At 32.8% G+C, this 16,247-nt stretch overlaps 2 protein-coding genes across 2 annotated transcripts; both read left to right on the plus strand.

Annotated features, from left to right (window-relative positions):
- The first annotated feature begins 1,316 nt into the window (after positions 1 to 1,316).
- Positions 1,317 to 7,510, plus strand: LOC25485085 (F-box/LRR-repeat protein At3g48880). Its single transcript, XM_013614235.3, has 4 exons — positions 1,317 to 1,437; positions 1,539 to 1,601; positions 3,677 to 4,075; positions 6,794 to 7,510. Exons 3-4 carry the CDS (start codon positions 3,690 to 3,692, stop codon positions 7,362 to 7,364), a joined length of 957 nt encoding a protein of 318 aa, XP_013469689.1. The 5' UTR covers positions 1,317 to 1,437; positions 1,539 to 1,601; positions 3,677 to 3,689; the 3' UTR covers positions 7,365 to 7,510.
- A 3,131-nt stretch (positions 7,511 to 10,641) lies between these two features.
- LOC25485086 (membrane steroid-binding protein 1) lies at positions 10,642 to 13,308 on the plus strand. Its single transcript, XM_013614236.3, has 2 exons — positions 10,642 to 11,045; positions 12,616 to 13,308. The coding sequence occupies exons 1-2, from the start codon at positions 10,729 to 10,731 to the stop codon at positions 12,959 to 12,961; spliced, it is 663 nt and encodes a 220-aa protein (XP_013469690.1). The 5' UTR covers positions 10,642 to 10,728; the 3' UTR covers positions 12,962 to 13,308.
- The last annotated feature ends 2,939 nt before the right edge of the window (positions 13,309 to 16,247 follow it).

The raw sequence follows: 16,247 nt of genomic DNA on the forward strand, positions 1-16,247 counted from the left end.
GCTAGAAGTAAAACAATAATACAGAAATAGACAAAACAATATAAATATGTAAACTCTTCATAATATCTCTCTAGATAAATAGCAATGTTCATATGTAAAACAAGTTTTAAGTTATTTGATGGGTGTATTTATTGGACACAAACTCCTTAAATTATAGGTGTGCACATTTTTCTCGTTTTGTAACAATGTTAACAAGTGTCTTAATGGAATTGGTTAAGAAATACAAAAACAACAACCATCAAACTTTATCGCGAGGTCGGCTACATACTACTAAAAAAAAAAATTTTTTTAGTGTGTCTTTCCATCGATTATAAGGCTTGTTTGTTGGTCTAGTGTTTCTTGTTTGATTATCTTTGTTATAAGTTGTGAATTTGACTCTCAGACCGCCTTCTCTATCTCATTTTCTCCCTCCCTCCCTCCATCCGGACTAATGTTGTGGGAAGGGTGTATTTGAGAATATAGTTATTTCTTTGTTTTTGGCTTTGTTTTCCCCTTGATAAAAAAAAACACAATTTATATCTCATAATACGTGGACATTTGTGTTGAAGCTATCTCTTTAAAATTGTAGACTTCGCTGCTAAGGAACATTGATATGCGTTTTTTCCGTTTCGTCCACACCCTCTTTGGTAATTTTGATTTATTGTTACTTTTTACATTTTTAATAAAGAAAATAACACGTGTCATTTTTTTACGGGGTATTTGCACACACAAAATCACTAGGCAAATTCTATGGTACATTAAAAAATTTGAGTGTACCGGTACACCAAATCATCAAATTTATATTGAAACGAGTTATTTTTTCGAAGAAAAAGAATTGTTTTCTATCATCAACAATTATAATAATTAAATTTTAGTTACCGAAAGTGTCGGTGAAATAAAATTTTATATTTTTTGAATTTTTGTTACATATAACAAAGAATATTTATTATTTTTTATGAGAAAATGTTAAAAATTTAATTTGATTCTTATAAACAATGAAATGATGTTTATTCTTATAAAATGATGTCTTATAAAATATAAATATTGATAAATAACTCTTTATTTCATAAAATAATCGTTAAATTGTAAATATTTGAAGCTGGAGTACCGGTACATCTCAATTTGTGAGGTATACCGTAGAAGTTCCCAAATCACTATATAGTGAATAAAATACTTATTTTCAAAATTCTTTTTACGCTTTTTATTGTTTAGGGTGACTGAATTAATTTTTTGGGTCAAAGTATGTTAATGTATTTCAACAGCTCCTTTTGACTACATTTATTTATTTTTCGTAAAAAAAATTGACTACATTTATTCATATCGCATCTATTGATGCCAAAAAAGGTTTGGCGTTCTTTCACGGTCTTTGAGGATTTGGTATTTAACCATTACTCCATGCCCTCACTTCTTCATTACATAGTAGGCATTTTCACTTAATACCCCGTTCTCGATTTTGAGGTTTGAATCTTTATCTCTTCATTTTCCCATATTGATGCACCGAATGATTGATTTGGTTTGGTTTTTTTAAGCGATTTATATTTTTGTTTATTATTTTACAGTTTCATTAGTGATTTCGTACATCTGGATTCGGTTATTCTTTCAAACTCATTCACTGTTATACGGTAAGAACATCTCTCCATCCCTCTATCTCTTTTACGGTTTTTTTTTCTTCCACATGGAAATCAAATATATATTTTTTCGGCCATAATTGTGTGTTACGAAAGTCATAATATTTCATGTTTGGCTTGAGACCTTAAAATGTGCTCCTCTTCAAGGTCTCAAGTTTGATGTTCCTTGATTAGTTTCATGTTTTATGAATTATAAGCAAAATTTATGTTTTAGTTGTTCCATAATTGTTTATGTGAGTTTTAAATTAGATCTATGGATTCAAATCCAATCAGATCTACATAAAAACTGTAAATTGACACAAAAAATAATAAAATTTGTACAAAATTGAATTGGATGGTTTCAGATATCTTTTTATGAAAACAATTTAAATCAAATCAGATTTTAGATTCTCTTTTTCAAAACCAAACCATATCACGTATATGAATTCAAATATTTATTTAATTTTTGCAAGAGATTTATTTGATGCAATAAACATGATTGTAAAAATAATTTAAAATTTTGAAGGATACACATGAGTTGATATAAAATATACTGACCGAAGACATTTCGAGGGCCATTATTTGAAGAATTTTTTTAGAAGGATTAAAAACGAAATTTAATATTTTAATGGGATCGAAAACTTATTTAAATCCCAAAATTGTTTTATTTTATTCAAACTCTTGTTAGCTTGTAGATTAAAATGTCAAACAAATCATTCATGTATCTTTATTAACTAAAAGGAATGTGTTAAAATAAAAGATGGCTAAAAATTAAGTTAAAATATTCTACATATAAATGGTTGTTTAATGTTATTTTCTTCTATTTCAAATCAGAAAAATCACATAAACATACGCACAATCACAAGTACACATCATTTCACTTTAGAGAGAGAAAAAAATAAGGAAAGAAGATCAACAGAGAAAATCAAGAGAAAAGGTATACAAACATCATGGAAGGAAGGAAAAGGAGAGAGTGATTTCAAGGAGAGGCTCTAATTTGAGTAATCTGTTGGACTCCAAATTAATTTATTTAAATGTCGTATAGAGATGTGTAGTACCGACAAAAATGTAGGGATCGATGAGTGCCCTTGATGACAAAAAAAACAACAATTATTGATTTTTGTTGCCGAATATTATTTGAAGCACAATTCTTCTCTATTTTGTCTTTGTTTATTATCAATGAATATAGTTTCTACTAAAATACTATTGTGCTAAATTTATACACTTTTGTTTTGGTGTTGTCTGAGGTTCGAACCTCGGACCTTACATATATTATGCATTTGTCCTTATTAATTGAACTAAGCTCACAAAAACGTGCATCTTAATTTATTTATTTTAATTTCTAACAGTTTTTTATATAAAACATATGTGATGGAATGAATATAAAAAAATAGCTCCAGCAAAACAATGTATAATTCCACTATTGAGGGTCCCATATGAAGCAAGAAATATCTATTTCTAACTCGATTACTCATATTCCTCTATTTTTTTTTTCATCAAAGAAGGCTCATAAAATCTAATACTCTTTTAGTGTTGATTAATCAAATACAATAGTGAATTACTATAACATATTGAAAGTGGACATCTATGTATCATCTTATCATTTTTATCCAGAAAAACCAACATTAAGATTGAAAAACATATTGTTTGTGAGTTACATGCGTTAGCGCAGTAGAAAGAGCAGACAAACGGGTACGGAAGTGCCCATCTAGACGCTAGTTTTCAAGAATGAGTTTAATCAAGGACATATATTCAATACAACAGTACAACCAACATAGGTTGATCGGTAATATGCAAGGTCCCTTTTTTTTGGTTACACATATGCAAGGTCCCTTTGATTTAACTTTATAGATTCAAGAAGATATTATAATTAATATAATTTTAAAGCATCCAAATCATTGATTATCGATACACACGCATATGAAATCAAATTGTCCTTGTCAAAAAAAAAAAAAAAAGAAATCAAATTGTCATGTTTTTAAGAAGTAGAAATGACATGAAGTGTATGCTTATTTACATGTTTAAAAATGGGTATAGCTATTTAGACTCATTAATAATGTGAATAAGCATAAAATTAATTTTATTTGCAGGAATCTTTGTGCAATGGAATCCAAAAAGAGTAGTGCAGTGGAAAATGGCGTGATCATGTGGAACTTTCTTTTGAAGGAATTGGACAATGGTGTTTTGGTTCAGATTTTTAAGCACTTGGATATCTTTGAATCAACTTCAGCTATTCAACGTTTTACTGAAGCATTGACGAAAGCTAGCACTGTCCAACCGGTTTGGGAAACACTTGATTTCTCCATGTTGAAATCTGAATTTGTGAAGACTCCATCTGAGCCATTTGTTTGGGTCAATTCTGGCTCTGACAACACTTTGTACAATTTGTTGTTTGGTGCACTCAAACTCAGTCAAGGGAAAATCAAGACCTTGATTTTCCATTACAACTTGTATCTCACCAATGATCAATTCATCCACATGGCTGTTAGGTATGTAATAATATATAATTTCTAATCTTAATATATACTACACTATAGTGAACTATACTATATTGTTTCAAGGGCTAACAATGAACCGACCAACTCGAAAATAGTTCAAAACTCGATTCGACAATTATTTCGTTGAACTTGGTTCATGAACCAAATGAGCCGAACTTGAGCTAAAAGTTAAGTTCGTTAGCTAAATGAACTGAACATGAACTATATATAGTTCGACTCGTTTGATTCATATATATATATATATATATATATACACACACTTTAAATTTATACCTTAGACTTTACTTATTTTATTTTAAAAAAAAATTATGCATCGTTATTTTTTCCATCGTATTTTAAACATATACCTTCTTGACCTTTTCACTTCCCTTTAAAAAATTAAAATTTTAAATTATTATACCATACACCTCTTTCCAATTCCAACGTGTAGGCATTGTAGTCTCCAACATTGAACCTTTAATTTACTCTCTTTTCCAAAATATTAATTTACCTTCCTTTCCACTATGAATGAAAAGATAACCTCATATCCTTGAACTTTCCAAATCTTTCCTTCATTTTCTCCAAATTTAGATACCCTATCTTCCAAAAACATTAACATTGTTTCCTTTTCATTTTCTGGTTTCACTAGTCACTTGAAATCATAGGTAAACTTTTGCTCTACCATTAATTTATAATCTCTTCATAATATTTTCTTTTCATTTCATTACTTTCTTCATTATGTTTTGAGTGATCTAAGTTAATCAACGATAATGGATAAAAAGAAGGCAGCAATGAATGTTGGTGGAAATAAATAATGGTTTTTTGTAGAAATTGAATCCGTGTGAATAAATTGATCTAAACATGATAATATGGCTTTGTAGAAATTGATCTAAACATGACAATATTGGTGAAAATAAGCAATTTTTTAGCAGAAATTGATCCAAAGAATTTTTTTTTGACTTTTGAGTAATGTGATCAAGCAAACAAACTGAACCTAACGAGCCGAACCGAACTATTCATAAACTTTAAACGAGTCGAACCCGAGCTGAAAAAATAATTCGTGTCGAACTCGAGCCGAATTTCAAGCTGAACCAATTCTTATCGAGTCGAGTCGAGCTCAGGCAGGTTCGACTCGACTCGACTCATTTCCAACCCTAGTTTCAAGTGGTCTATGATGGGCCACTTTTTTTTTTTATCACGGTACCCTCTACAAACAATACCACTCTCTCACCCACTCACTTAGTAGTGTAGGAACCAAACCAATGATCCGTGATCAACTCAAAGATTCAATCTAAATCAATTAAATTAGTTTGATTTGTTCCTTTGTTTAGGTCTAAACCAAATAAACAATCAAATCCAACATTTATTGATTTCGGTATCAACTTCACATCTAGGATAATTTCTCTTAAACTGATATATCTTGTGACACTTAAAACACTTATACTTCGACTTGTTATCACTCGTTGAGTTTTCTCGTTTATCTCTACCTCCACTATTCCTTCTTGAAACACTAAAGCTTTCACCATTATCATCGGCTCTCATGTCCTAGACTTGATTAACTCCTTGGTTCTCAAAGCCTTTTGAACTTCTTCCAATTTGACAATGTCTTTTTTGCCATAGAGCATGATATCCTTGAAGAATTCAAATAATATAGGTAAGCAAGGGTACAATTTTGTCTTCATCCTCAAGATGTACCTCATTGTTCATCAAATCATCTAGGATTTTGTTGAATTCCGTTAATCGCTAAATGAGTAGAGTTGTTATTTTAGGATTTGCCTGTGAGCTATATGACTTGATCATATACAAAGACTTCAATCTTGCCTACACAGCTACCGTAGATGTCTCATTCGCGACATCTCTCAAAAATTTGTCCTGAGGCATAGGACAATGGTAGTCTTGGCCTTGTCCATCATTTCGGTCTTCTCTGCTTGTGACTTGGCGACCGACAATGCAACTTCACCCTTAAGCTTGTGCACACTTTTGTTGTATCAAAGTCGCTTCCATCTTGACCTTCCATAATCCAAAATTGTTACTTATGGTGAACTTCTTGATATCCCACTTTAAACTCATGATACCCATTTAACCAATTCACCCTGTGTCCCATGGTGGGCATCAATTGTTGCGAATTCGGACTTAAAATCACATCAATAAACTTAGATGTGTGGAGCAAAAAAAAAAAGTAGTAACCAATATTAAAATAACCTTAAGAAACAACAACATAATCTCATGAACAAGACACCACACTGCACCACACCGCACCGGTGTAAGTATTAGAGTCTAAGTATATTAATGTATGGACTCTGTTTTTTTCCAATACACACCGCACCGCACACATCCAACAATATTATTGGACATAGTATTTGGATAATATAGTAGCCGGTTCGAATCTCTATCTATATAATTTTTAAGATAAGATGTGTCATTATTTATAACTTTTCTTGATTTTATCTCTTTTCATTGCGACACTTAGACTTGTTTCAAAACTATACATCTCTCACTTAGAGTATTACAACAGTTATCAATAAAAATATCGACTCTACAAAACTTACACCATTAGCCTAAAACTTTATATTATATAGAATATCGCTATATACATTTTTTTGCATACATCAAATATTAATTGATACAACCTTTAGATATTGATCTCTCTTTCAATAATATACATCTCACGACTAAAATTGGATTATAGAATTAGAAGATAATTGCATTTTATTGTATACCTTGTGGCAGGTGTCCACTTGTAAGACGACTAGTCTTTGTATCGTGGAACCGAATAAAAAGAATGGGAATTCGAAAGGCAATTAGAGGCTGGAAAGATCTTGAGTCTATGACAATGCCAGGCATATATAATCCCCGATATGTTTTTGAAGAAATCTCAAAGCATTGCAAGAACTTTAGAGAACTCAAGGTTATGGGTTGCATTGGCATACAATTTGCTTATGCACTCACAAGATGTCTTCCAAACCTAAAAGTATTGAGTCTGCGATGTTCAGGATTGTCAAAGAGAGCTCTCATTTTAATTCTAAATAAGCTAAAACATTTGGAAGTGCTCAACATTTCACATTCTTGTCATGTGGAACTCGTTCCAGATCCTTATTATGAGATTGAAGAGTATAAGTTTACCGGTGATATTGACCCTATTATCATTGAGAAAGCTTCTAGGTTACGTGAGTTTCACACATGCATCAAGGAATCGTGCATCATGTGTAAGAGGACAAGAGATGATGATGGGCTTGTTAGGTGGTTCAAGTATGAGGAAGGGATTTGGAAACATGATGAAGTTAGCTCTCTTGCACTTTGAGAAAACAAAATATCGTATTTTATATGCATGCAATAAGCTATTACATCTTATGTAATATTTGCACTTTGTTAATCATTTGAGATATTGTTTTGGCCTTATAGGCAAGGAACAATTTTATTTTATGTACTGTATGTTATTTACCTGAGATGTTATGAACAAATATCTTTGTTGTTTATTTTTATCTTTTTTATTTTATTTTATAGAATTACTTCATAGATCTTATAATTTAATTTAAAGTTTCGGGTTCACTATTTATTCTTCTTCTCTCATGTTAAGTTTTTAACTTTTACAATAAAAAATACCTTTTGACTTTTAAAAAATCAAGTTAGTTCCCTAAATATTACTTTCACAATAGAATATGTAGTATTGTACCTTCTTTTAAAATAAAAAAAAAAAAAGTACTATTGTACCTAAAAAAAATGCTTAAATAAAAGATTTATGGAGTTTTTTTTTTATGAACATAAGTGGATTTATGCTTATGTGTATATTATCGAATTTACTAATAGGTTTTTCCATTGCTTCCTTATTAGTTTTTTTTATTTTATTTTTAATTTAGCTTAACTCATCAATTAAAAACTAGTTTGTAAGATAATTAATGAGTGTCACTCTTTATAAACTCTCATTTGTTTAGATCTTTATATACCCGTTCTCTTTTGACATATTTTTTTTTTCAATGTGCGACTTAGATATTTTCGAATATACTTTCTCTCAATCATCACTATTAAACTTGATCTGTGGATAATTGGTGATTGATCCGATATAATAGGCTTTGTTACCATTTTTTTATAGTTAAAGATGCTTTTCACCGTGCCATAAGAATGAGTTCCGATTTTATCCCCTATAAAAAATGATTATATACGTGACATATAAGATTCTTCAATTTTAGTGCATCATAGGGTCTAACCGTGTAAGTATGATGATTTGACATACTTAGTTGAATTTTAATTATTTTCCTTAGGAATAAGAGCGATAAATGTTGAATTTATTCCTTTCGATAACTTCCCATTCTGACGAAATTTAGACAGAAACCGCATAAAGTCGACTTTAAGTTCACTCCAAAATTCTTTAATAAATCCAAAGCTAATACCGTCCGGCCCCGGACTCTTAAAGTTGTAACAATCCCAAACTACCTGTTTCACGTCCTCCAAGAAAAATGGTCGAGTTAAATTCCCAAGTCAGCATAAAACTCAATATGCGAAAATTCAAGTCCTCCACCCCCGGGCCTCACGCCACGCCTTGCTTTAAAAGGCGCAGAAAAATGGTAAAAAAAATAACCACTCTAACATTTTGAACCCCTTCCACTTGAATACCGTTGACTTGCACCATCTGAATCGCATTACAACGCTGCCTACTTGACATAATTTCAATATTATTTTTTTCTTCGAATTTACGTTGCCTTCTTTCAACCAATTCAACCGCACCTTTTGTCAACACATGCTAATCTGAACTTGAGCCATAGAGTGCAAATTGACAGAGTGTGTATACTTCCCCCTTGGAGTATAGGGAATTTTACGGTCCTTCGCCACCCTCATCTTACCCTCCATATTTTTAGAATGAGATTGATGCAACTCTTTAAGACTACCTTTGATCAACTTGAGCTTCTCTTTCAAAACATAACCCCGTTGTTTTTTTTTTTAAGGAATAACCCCGGTTGTTATTATTTTTTGCTTACAAAAAAGTGTTATCTTTATTGTTTTGAATAGATTTGTCTTCTTTTTTGTTACAAGAGCATCATTGAATAGTTTTTCTTTCGACAAAATTGAATAGGATTTTCTTGACAATATTGAGTTTTTTTTTTATACTAAAGATTTTTTAATTATTAATAGATAATGTTGTTCTTTTACTCGTAATTTTTTCCACCCTCTTTCGTTGGGTTTCCCCTTATCTTTAATCAATCCCCTTTCCGTAAAAAAAAAAAATAAATAATATCGATCCCCTACAAAAATTAATATTAATCCGATAGTAAGATATAAGTTTTCCCGTATATTTTTTCCCTTTTTCTCTTGTGAGCCATCATAAAAACCCTAGTTTCTTCTCTTTCATCCATCAAAGAGGGGTGATTTAGGGTGCGTTTGATTTGCAAAACGGTAAGTACTGGACATAACAGCACAACACAAGACAGAATAGCACATGACAAATTTTTATGGCTTTGAATAATTTTTTGTTTTATATGATTTTTGGGGGACGAAATGCTATTTTGGTATTTAAAACAACTTGTAGGTGGGACAAAAAGTTGTGTTGTGGTTTGGTGAGCGACAAAAATATCAGTTTTTGTCTTGTCCTTTGTCTCCAGTTTGTCCTGTACTTGAAACAGTTTTACAAATCAGACACTAGACAACTGGAGTTGTTTTGTCCTGTCCTTCATTTTCTAGCAAATCAAACGCACCCTTAGGGTCAATTTTTGACCCAAAATCACTGCTCTAACTCGTTTTTCTCTTTACCTTTTATTGAAATAAGTGATTTTCACATCTATTTCATTTTTTATTTTGTGATTTCGTCGTCTTTGTGCGACGTTGGTTGTTTTTCTTGTTTCTCTTAGGTATTTGATCGGTTCAGATTGTCAGATCAGCTTCGATCCAGTGCAGATCCAATCAATGACTTTGACGTCATCTACGTTGTAGATCCGAAAACATGGTTATTCCAAAGATTTAAGTATAGTCATATGTGTAGGCATTTGTACTTTGGTGTTTTATACTATTAACATGGATGTTGTGAGCCTGTTCACAGATTCATCCCTTTTGTTTTTAGCAAATTTGCATTATATCGATGTACTCTATCGATTTAAATGAATGAATATCAGTGAAGGAGGAGGCGCCTGTGAACTTCCTGGCCCGCTAGAAAGAAGATCAACACTCAGGCATGCACATGTTATAGTGTACAGATGGGTAGGAGGAAAACATGCATGCGTAGACTTGACTGGGGTTTCACCACTTGTGGGATTAGGTATCGGGCCTTTTACCGTAGGACATGCAGCCCTTAAAAGCTGCGTCAAGTAAGGTGGCCAAACACGAGAAAGCGTGTTCTGACAATCAACATGCTTTTATACCATTTGCTTTTGACACTTTCGATTTCCTATCACCAGAGGCTGTTGACCTTCTATAGAGTTCAAAAGATCATGCATAGCAATGTCATGTCTCCTAGGTCAATAAATGTCGTGTTTACGAGGACCGGTTTTGTCACCCAAAAAGGTCTAGCTGCGCAAATTGTTGCCGGTGTAAATAATATCTTTTATTTTGTCAAAAAAAGTTTTCCCGTATATAACATGCACCACACGAGTACCACGCCAGTGTGCAGTCTACAAATTCCTCCTAGTTCAGTCTCTCTCTCTCTCTCTCTCTCTCTCTCTAACACAAAACAACGAGCGATGGCCGGCGTTCAGCTATGGGAAACCCTAAAGGAGTCCATCGTCGCCTACACCGGTCTATCTCCGACCACTTTCTTCACCATCTTGGCTCTTCTATTTGCCGTTTACTACGTTCTTTCTGGTCTCTTTGGCTACTCTTCTTCTGACCTTCACCCCCAAACCCGCAACTTCCAAGAGGAGGAGCTTCCACCTCTCCGACCACCTGTTCAGCTAGGTGAAATCACTGAAGAAGAGCTCAAGGCTTATGATGGCAACGATCATGATAAACCCTTGCTTATGGCTATTAAGGGTCAGATCTATGATGTCTCTCAGAGCAGGTTTAACATAACCCTTTATTCTTAGTTTCTGTTTTATTGATTTTTCTTATACCCTTTTGCAGAATTGATAATTAATTTTGATATTCTTATCTAAAGTTCGGATTTTTCCACTAAGTTGACTCTTAGGGCCAATGAGAATTAGTTTTTCGTACTAATCTGTGTATGTTTGGTTTTGAGCTGATGAGAATTAGTTTTGAGGGAATTGATTCTGTAAAATTGATTTTGACTAAAAGTGAGTTAAAGTAGAGTGATTTATGTTTGGATAAACTCATGTAAAAGTAAGTTGAATTGTAGATTTGTGTGTAAAAATCAATTTAGAACCAAAAGCTAGGTAGGATCAATTCTTGAGGAAAAATTAATTATACTCGAAAGGTATGAAGCATAGACACTCCTTGGATTATGTGTCCTGGTGATGGACCCGCCTCGGTGTCTGACATTGACTGATACCTATGATTACATTCAATTATGACATATTCTCAAATTATTATTGGTGTCGATGTCGTGTCTGTGTCCGTGCTTCATAGCTAGAAAGCAACCAAACATGTCAGAATCAATTCTTCACCTCCAAATCAATTTTGGCCCCTCCAGAAGTGGAACGAAACATACACTAAGTTTATGATATAAGGATCGAGTGTATATTACTTTATTCTGATATAAGGATTTTGAAAATTATGTGTCCATGGCCAATAAGTATTATGTGAATATTTGCATGTTTGTATTTACTTATTTGAACTTATCTAGTGACATAAATTGAGACTGTTTGGTAAACTTTTGAAAACAGCTTATGAATATGACAATTTTCAACTTATTTTCATCAGTTTTCTAATATAACTTATAAAGAAAACTTATAGTACAAAAACAATTTAATGTTATTTTATCTTTTGCTATAAAAATGACTTAAGCAAGCTTATTACGATAAGAGCTTGTGCTCTAAGCTGCAAATAATCTGTTTATCCCAACAGGCCCCAAGTAGATACAAAGTCTTATACTGTGCCCCATTAAGCATATGCACATCTTTTGTCCCTTTGGCGTTTCATTTGTTTTTGTTGTAATGTTGTCTGCTTGGTCTGTTCTAACCACTTTAGATCAGCTAGACTGTATGCTTTTTAAGTGTATGTTTGGTTCTACTTTTGAGACTAGTCAAAATAGATTATTGAGGTGTAGAATTGATGATTTTAACATGTTTGGATGTTAATCTATTTTGTCTTGAGAATTGATTCTAACTTGAAGTTAAAATTTGGAGCTTTTGGTCTCTACAATTTAGTTTGAACCTTGAATTTGTTGTTCAACCCACTTTTATACGAAAGTATTCAAACATCAGTCACTTTTCTCGCCAGAATCAATCTTACAAATCAACTATTATCGCCACAGAACCAGACACACACACTCAATGCCAATTTCCAAGAAACTGAAGTGGTACATCACACATGATTTTGCTTGAGAACTCAATCACCCTCTCTCTATTGTGCAACAGTGATTTATATACATGTGCATTTATTTTTTCCAATGTAACTTAATAGAGTGCCTATACCATTTATTATTGTTATGATCTGTAATTGTGTCGTTCCAGGATGTTTTATGGACCGGGTGGACCGTATGCTTTATTTGCTGGCAAGGATGCTAGTCGAGCATTAGCAAAGATGTCTTTTGATGAGAAAGATTTGACCGGTGATATTTCTGGTCTTGGCCCATTTGAGCTTGACGCGTTACAGGACTGGGAATACAAGTTTATGGAGAAGTATGTTAAGGTCGGAACTATTAAAAAGGAAGCTACTGAAGCTGAATCCACGGGTGAACCGTCAGGATCTACTCCTCGTGATGTTGATGTTATTAATCCAACTGAAGATGGCAGATCAAAACCTGCAGCTGTTAAAAGTGAGGAAACCCCTTCAAATGTTGAGGCAGATAAAGAGTAATCTCACAAATACATTGCAAAAAAACCACAGTAGTTGCTGAAAAAACTGAGCAAAAATGTCAGGCAAGTTTTCATAGTTAGTCTTGGCCTGCCACTTATGCACTGTTGATTTGCTTGAAGTCGAACATTCAGTCTGATAAGTAATGAAATGTAGTGGTGGAAAATTGAAGTTATATTTTCATTTTTAATTGTGTAAAATGTTTATTACATAAATCATGGTAACGGACAAATGACATTCGGGGTCATATCTTTGGCTGAGTAGTGGTCTTTTTCATAATCCTTGATCGAATAACGCAATGCTTTGTAGCAAGAATAAATGAAGTATTCATTCTTTTGAATAGATCCTAATGAATTGTGCATTGCTTTAGAATAGAGTTAGGAGGGAAAGTAAGGGCTTGGTGGTGACTTGAAAATTTAGTGGATTTCTTCTCCCTGGAATTATTTTCTATTTGAAATTTGCATCTGGTATCAAATATGTTAGTAAGACTATTTAATTGATAGTACAGGATGCAATGTTTCTTTCTCTGTGCTTACTATGCTTGAATGCAATCTAGAACAGAAAACCAGTGGGAAGAAATAGTTTATCATCAGTGGTATAGGATGAAGACAGACAGTGGCTTAATCTTTTGTTAACAAAAAAACCTCATATAAAGCCAAACAAGCGGCAAAAATGGTTTCATCGACCCAAAAGTCAGACAAAAAAAGCTTAACCAAATTATTTGGTGTATGTCCTTTTCTATATGGTACTAATAAAGTTGAGTACGATAAGTGTCCATGTGGAAAGTATGCCAAATACGTGAATATAATATGGAGAGTTTTCAATAATATGAGTATATTCAATAAAGGTTAAAGGGTCAATGTCAACCAAGTTTCCCATCCTTCATATCATACGTGTTGATATAGAATATGAACCTAAGCCCCTAGGAAGCAGATCTCAATGGGAGGTGCAAATTGAATGATGTGAAGATTGGCACCGCCTAGGTATAGAAGAACTTAGTGCTTGTTTGGTATGGCAGGGAGTTCGGCAAAATTATATTAAGTTGCCGAATCACGGGTATATATTTCTCTGGAGAAATAGCATTGCTCTTTTGCAAAAGCTACACTTTGTAACTTAAGCAATATCATGGTGTCACCAAAGATACCAAACATGTAATCAATTGAATCAAGGACTCCTCACTTCAAGTATACAGTACGATTACCAACGCATATGTAGCTAACTCTTTGAGCTTCATTGCAAAGTTAACATATCCTTTGATGCTCTGGGGATAAATTCAAGTTGTTAAAAAATAGAACGGACTTCATAATCATATGGGTTGTGGGAAGGAGAAAATTGACCTTTAAAGTTGTGGAAAGATAATGGAGTCATTTGTAATTTTAAAACTAAAAAAAACTTGATTGGATGAACAAATATCAAGTTGTTGTATATCACAACCATCTATTTAAAAAGAAATTTGGTCTAAAATATCTATTGCCAGACACAAACTGACCCCTAAATTTTATCACTGCTAACCGAGTAAAAAAAAAAATCACTGCTAACTTTCTTACCAGAATATCCCCTACTCTTGACATAGTTTTCACTTTCTTATCAGAATTCCCCCTACTCTTTGCATAGAAGTTTACACGAAAGGATTGGCTGTTCTATGTTCAATTCCTTAGAGCAACTCCACTCGTTGCCCTTTACCTGTGTCCCCCTACTCTTTGCTTTTTAATTTCACACACAGTTTTGATCTCGTAATTTAATTTCTTTAGTCTTCATTTGACAATATTTTTATGCCATTTTTCATCTTTTTATTTCAATTTTTTTTTTTTTTTTTTTTTTAAGTTGTGGACTCGATATGAGTTCTTAAAAGTTGCACCATGGAAACAAAAAATTAGCGAGTTGCTTCAAGATGATGTGTGGTTAAATATTAGGTTTAATTGCATTTTTGGACCCCTATCTTTTTAAAAGTTGCGGTTATGGCCCTCTAACTAATTTAAATACAAAACAACCCCCTATGTTTTGATTCTTTGACAGTTTTGGATCCCTAGTCCATTAGTGAGGTGCCACGTGTATTATTTAGGGGGCCACGTGGCACCTCACTAATGGACTGGGGGTCCAAAACTGCCAAAAAATCAAAACATAGGGGACTGTTTTGTATTTAAATTAGTTAGGGGGCCATAACCGCAACTTTTGGAAAGATAGGGGTCCAAAAGTGCAATTAAGCCTAAATATTATAGATCCCCATTTCAAATGTAAATATTGGATTGCACCATTAGAAATGTTCTTAAATTAAAGAGAATGATAAAGAGTGTCCCAGAGATTTTGGCTAAACATCTAAAACAAGTATGTTCTTATAAAAAAAATGATGTAATAATTACTTGATCAAAATCAACTTTTTATCTATAGATTCTTTAACCAATGTCACGAGAACAATGGTTAGGAAGACCATTAAATTAAGGGTTAAATATGTTTTTAGTCCCTACATTTTACGCTCATTTGAAGAATAGTCTCTACATTTTAATAAATGTTTTTAAAATCCCCACATTTTTACTCCGTTATCAAAAATAGTCTCTACCGTCAATTATCTAATAATGTGGCAGTTAGTGGGTCCCAATTAATTTATGATGTGGCAAAAATCAAATACATATGGATGTATACGTGGCAGTGACGGGTCCCACATATTAAATAAGTGTACATTAATAAAATGATTAATGCTAAATTATTGTTAATTTGATTAATTAACACAAAAGACAAAATTAAAATTAGTAAAGAAGAAAATTGGAGACTAAAACAATTGCAGCAACAGTTTTGATCTTCGTCTTCTCCTCTTCATCTATTAATCTTTTCTCTCTTCCTTCTAAATTCATCTTCATCTTCATCTTTCCCTCTCTAAAACCAAAAAAATCATAAATCCAACAAAATAATGATCCAAAAACAACACCAGGATAACAACAACAATAACCTCATTCTAGCTACATAAAGAAGCAAATGTTTCCAGGTAAAGGTAGATCCGAGTCATCACAAATAGCAACAATAGAATCCTTGAGAGTGATACAGTTAGTAACATTATTAGGAAAATACTTAGTATATTGAAGTGAAAGAGATTTATCACAAACAACAAGCTCCCAAATTTTCTTTCCTCTAACATCAAGAATTAGTCTAGAACAAAATCCAACTCCCAGCTTAATATGCTATTAGCATCGGCTTTTGGGTTAAAATAACATGTTTCAGCATTTAGGTCTTCTTTCTCTTGCTCTTCTTCAAGTTGTTTTTGTGTTGTTGTTGCTGCTGCTGAGATTTATGAGCG

Source organism: Medicago truncatula, chromosome 1 (assembly GCF_003473485.1).
Source record: "Medicago truncatula cultivar Jemalong A17 chromosome 1, MtrunA17r5.0-ANR, whole genome shotgun sequence".
In the NCBI taxonomy this organism is placed as follows: Eukaryota; Viridiplantae; Streptophyta; class Magnoliopsida; order Fabales; family Fabaceae; genus Medicago; species Medicago truncatula.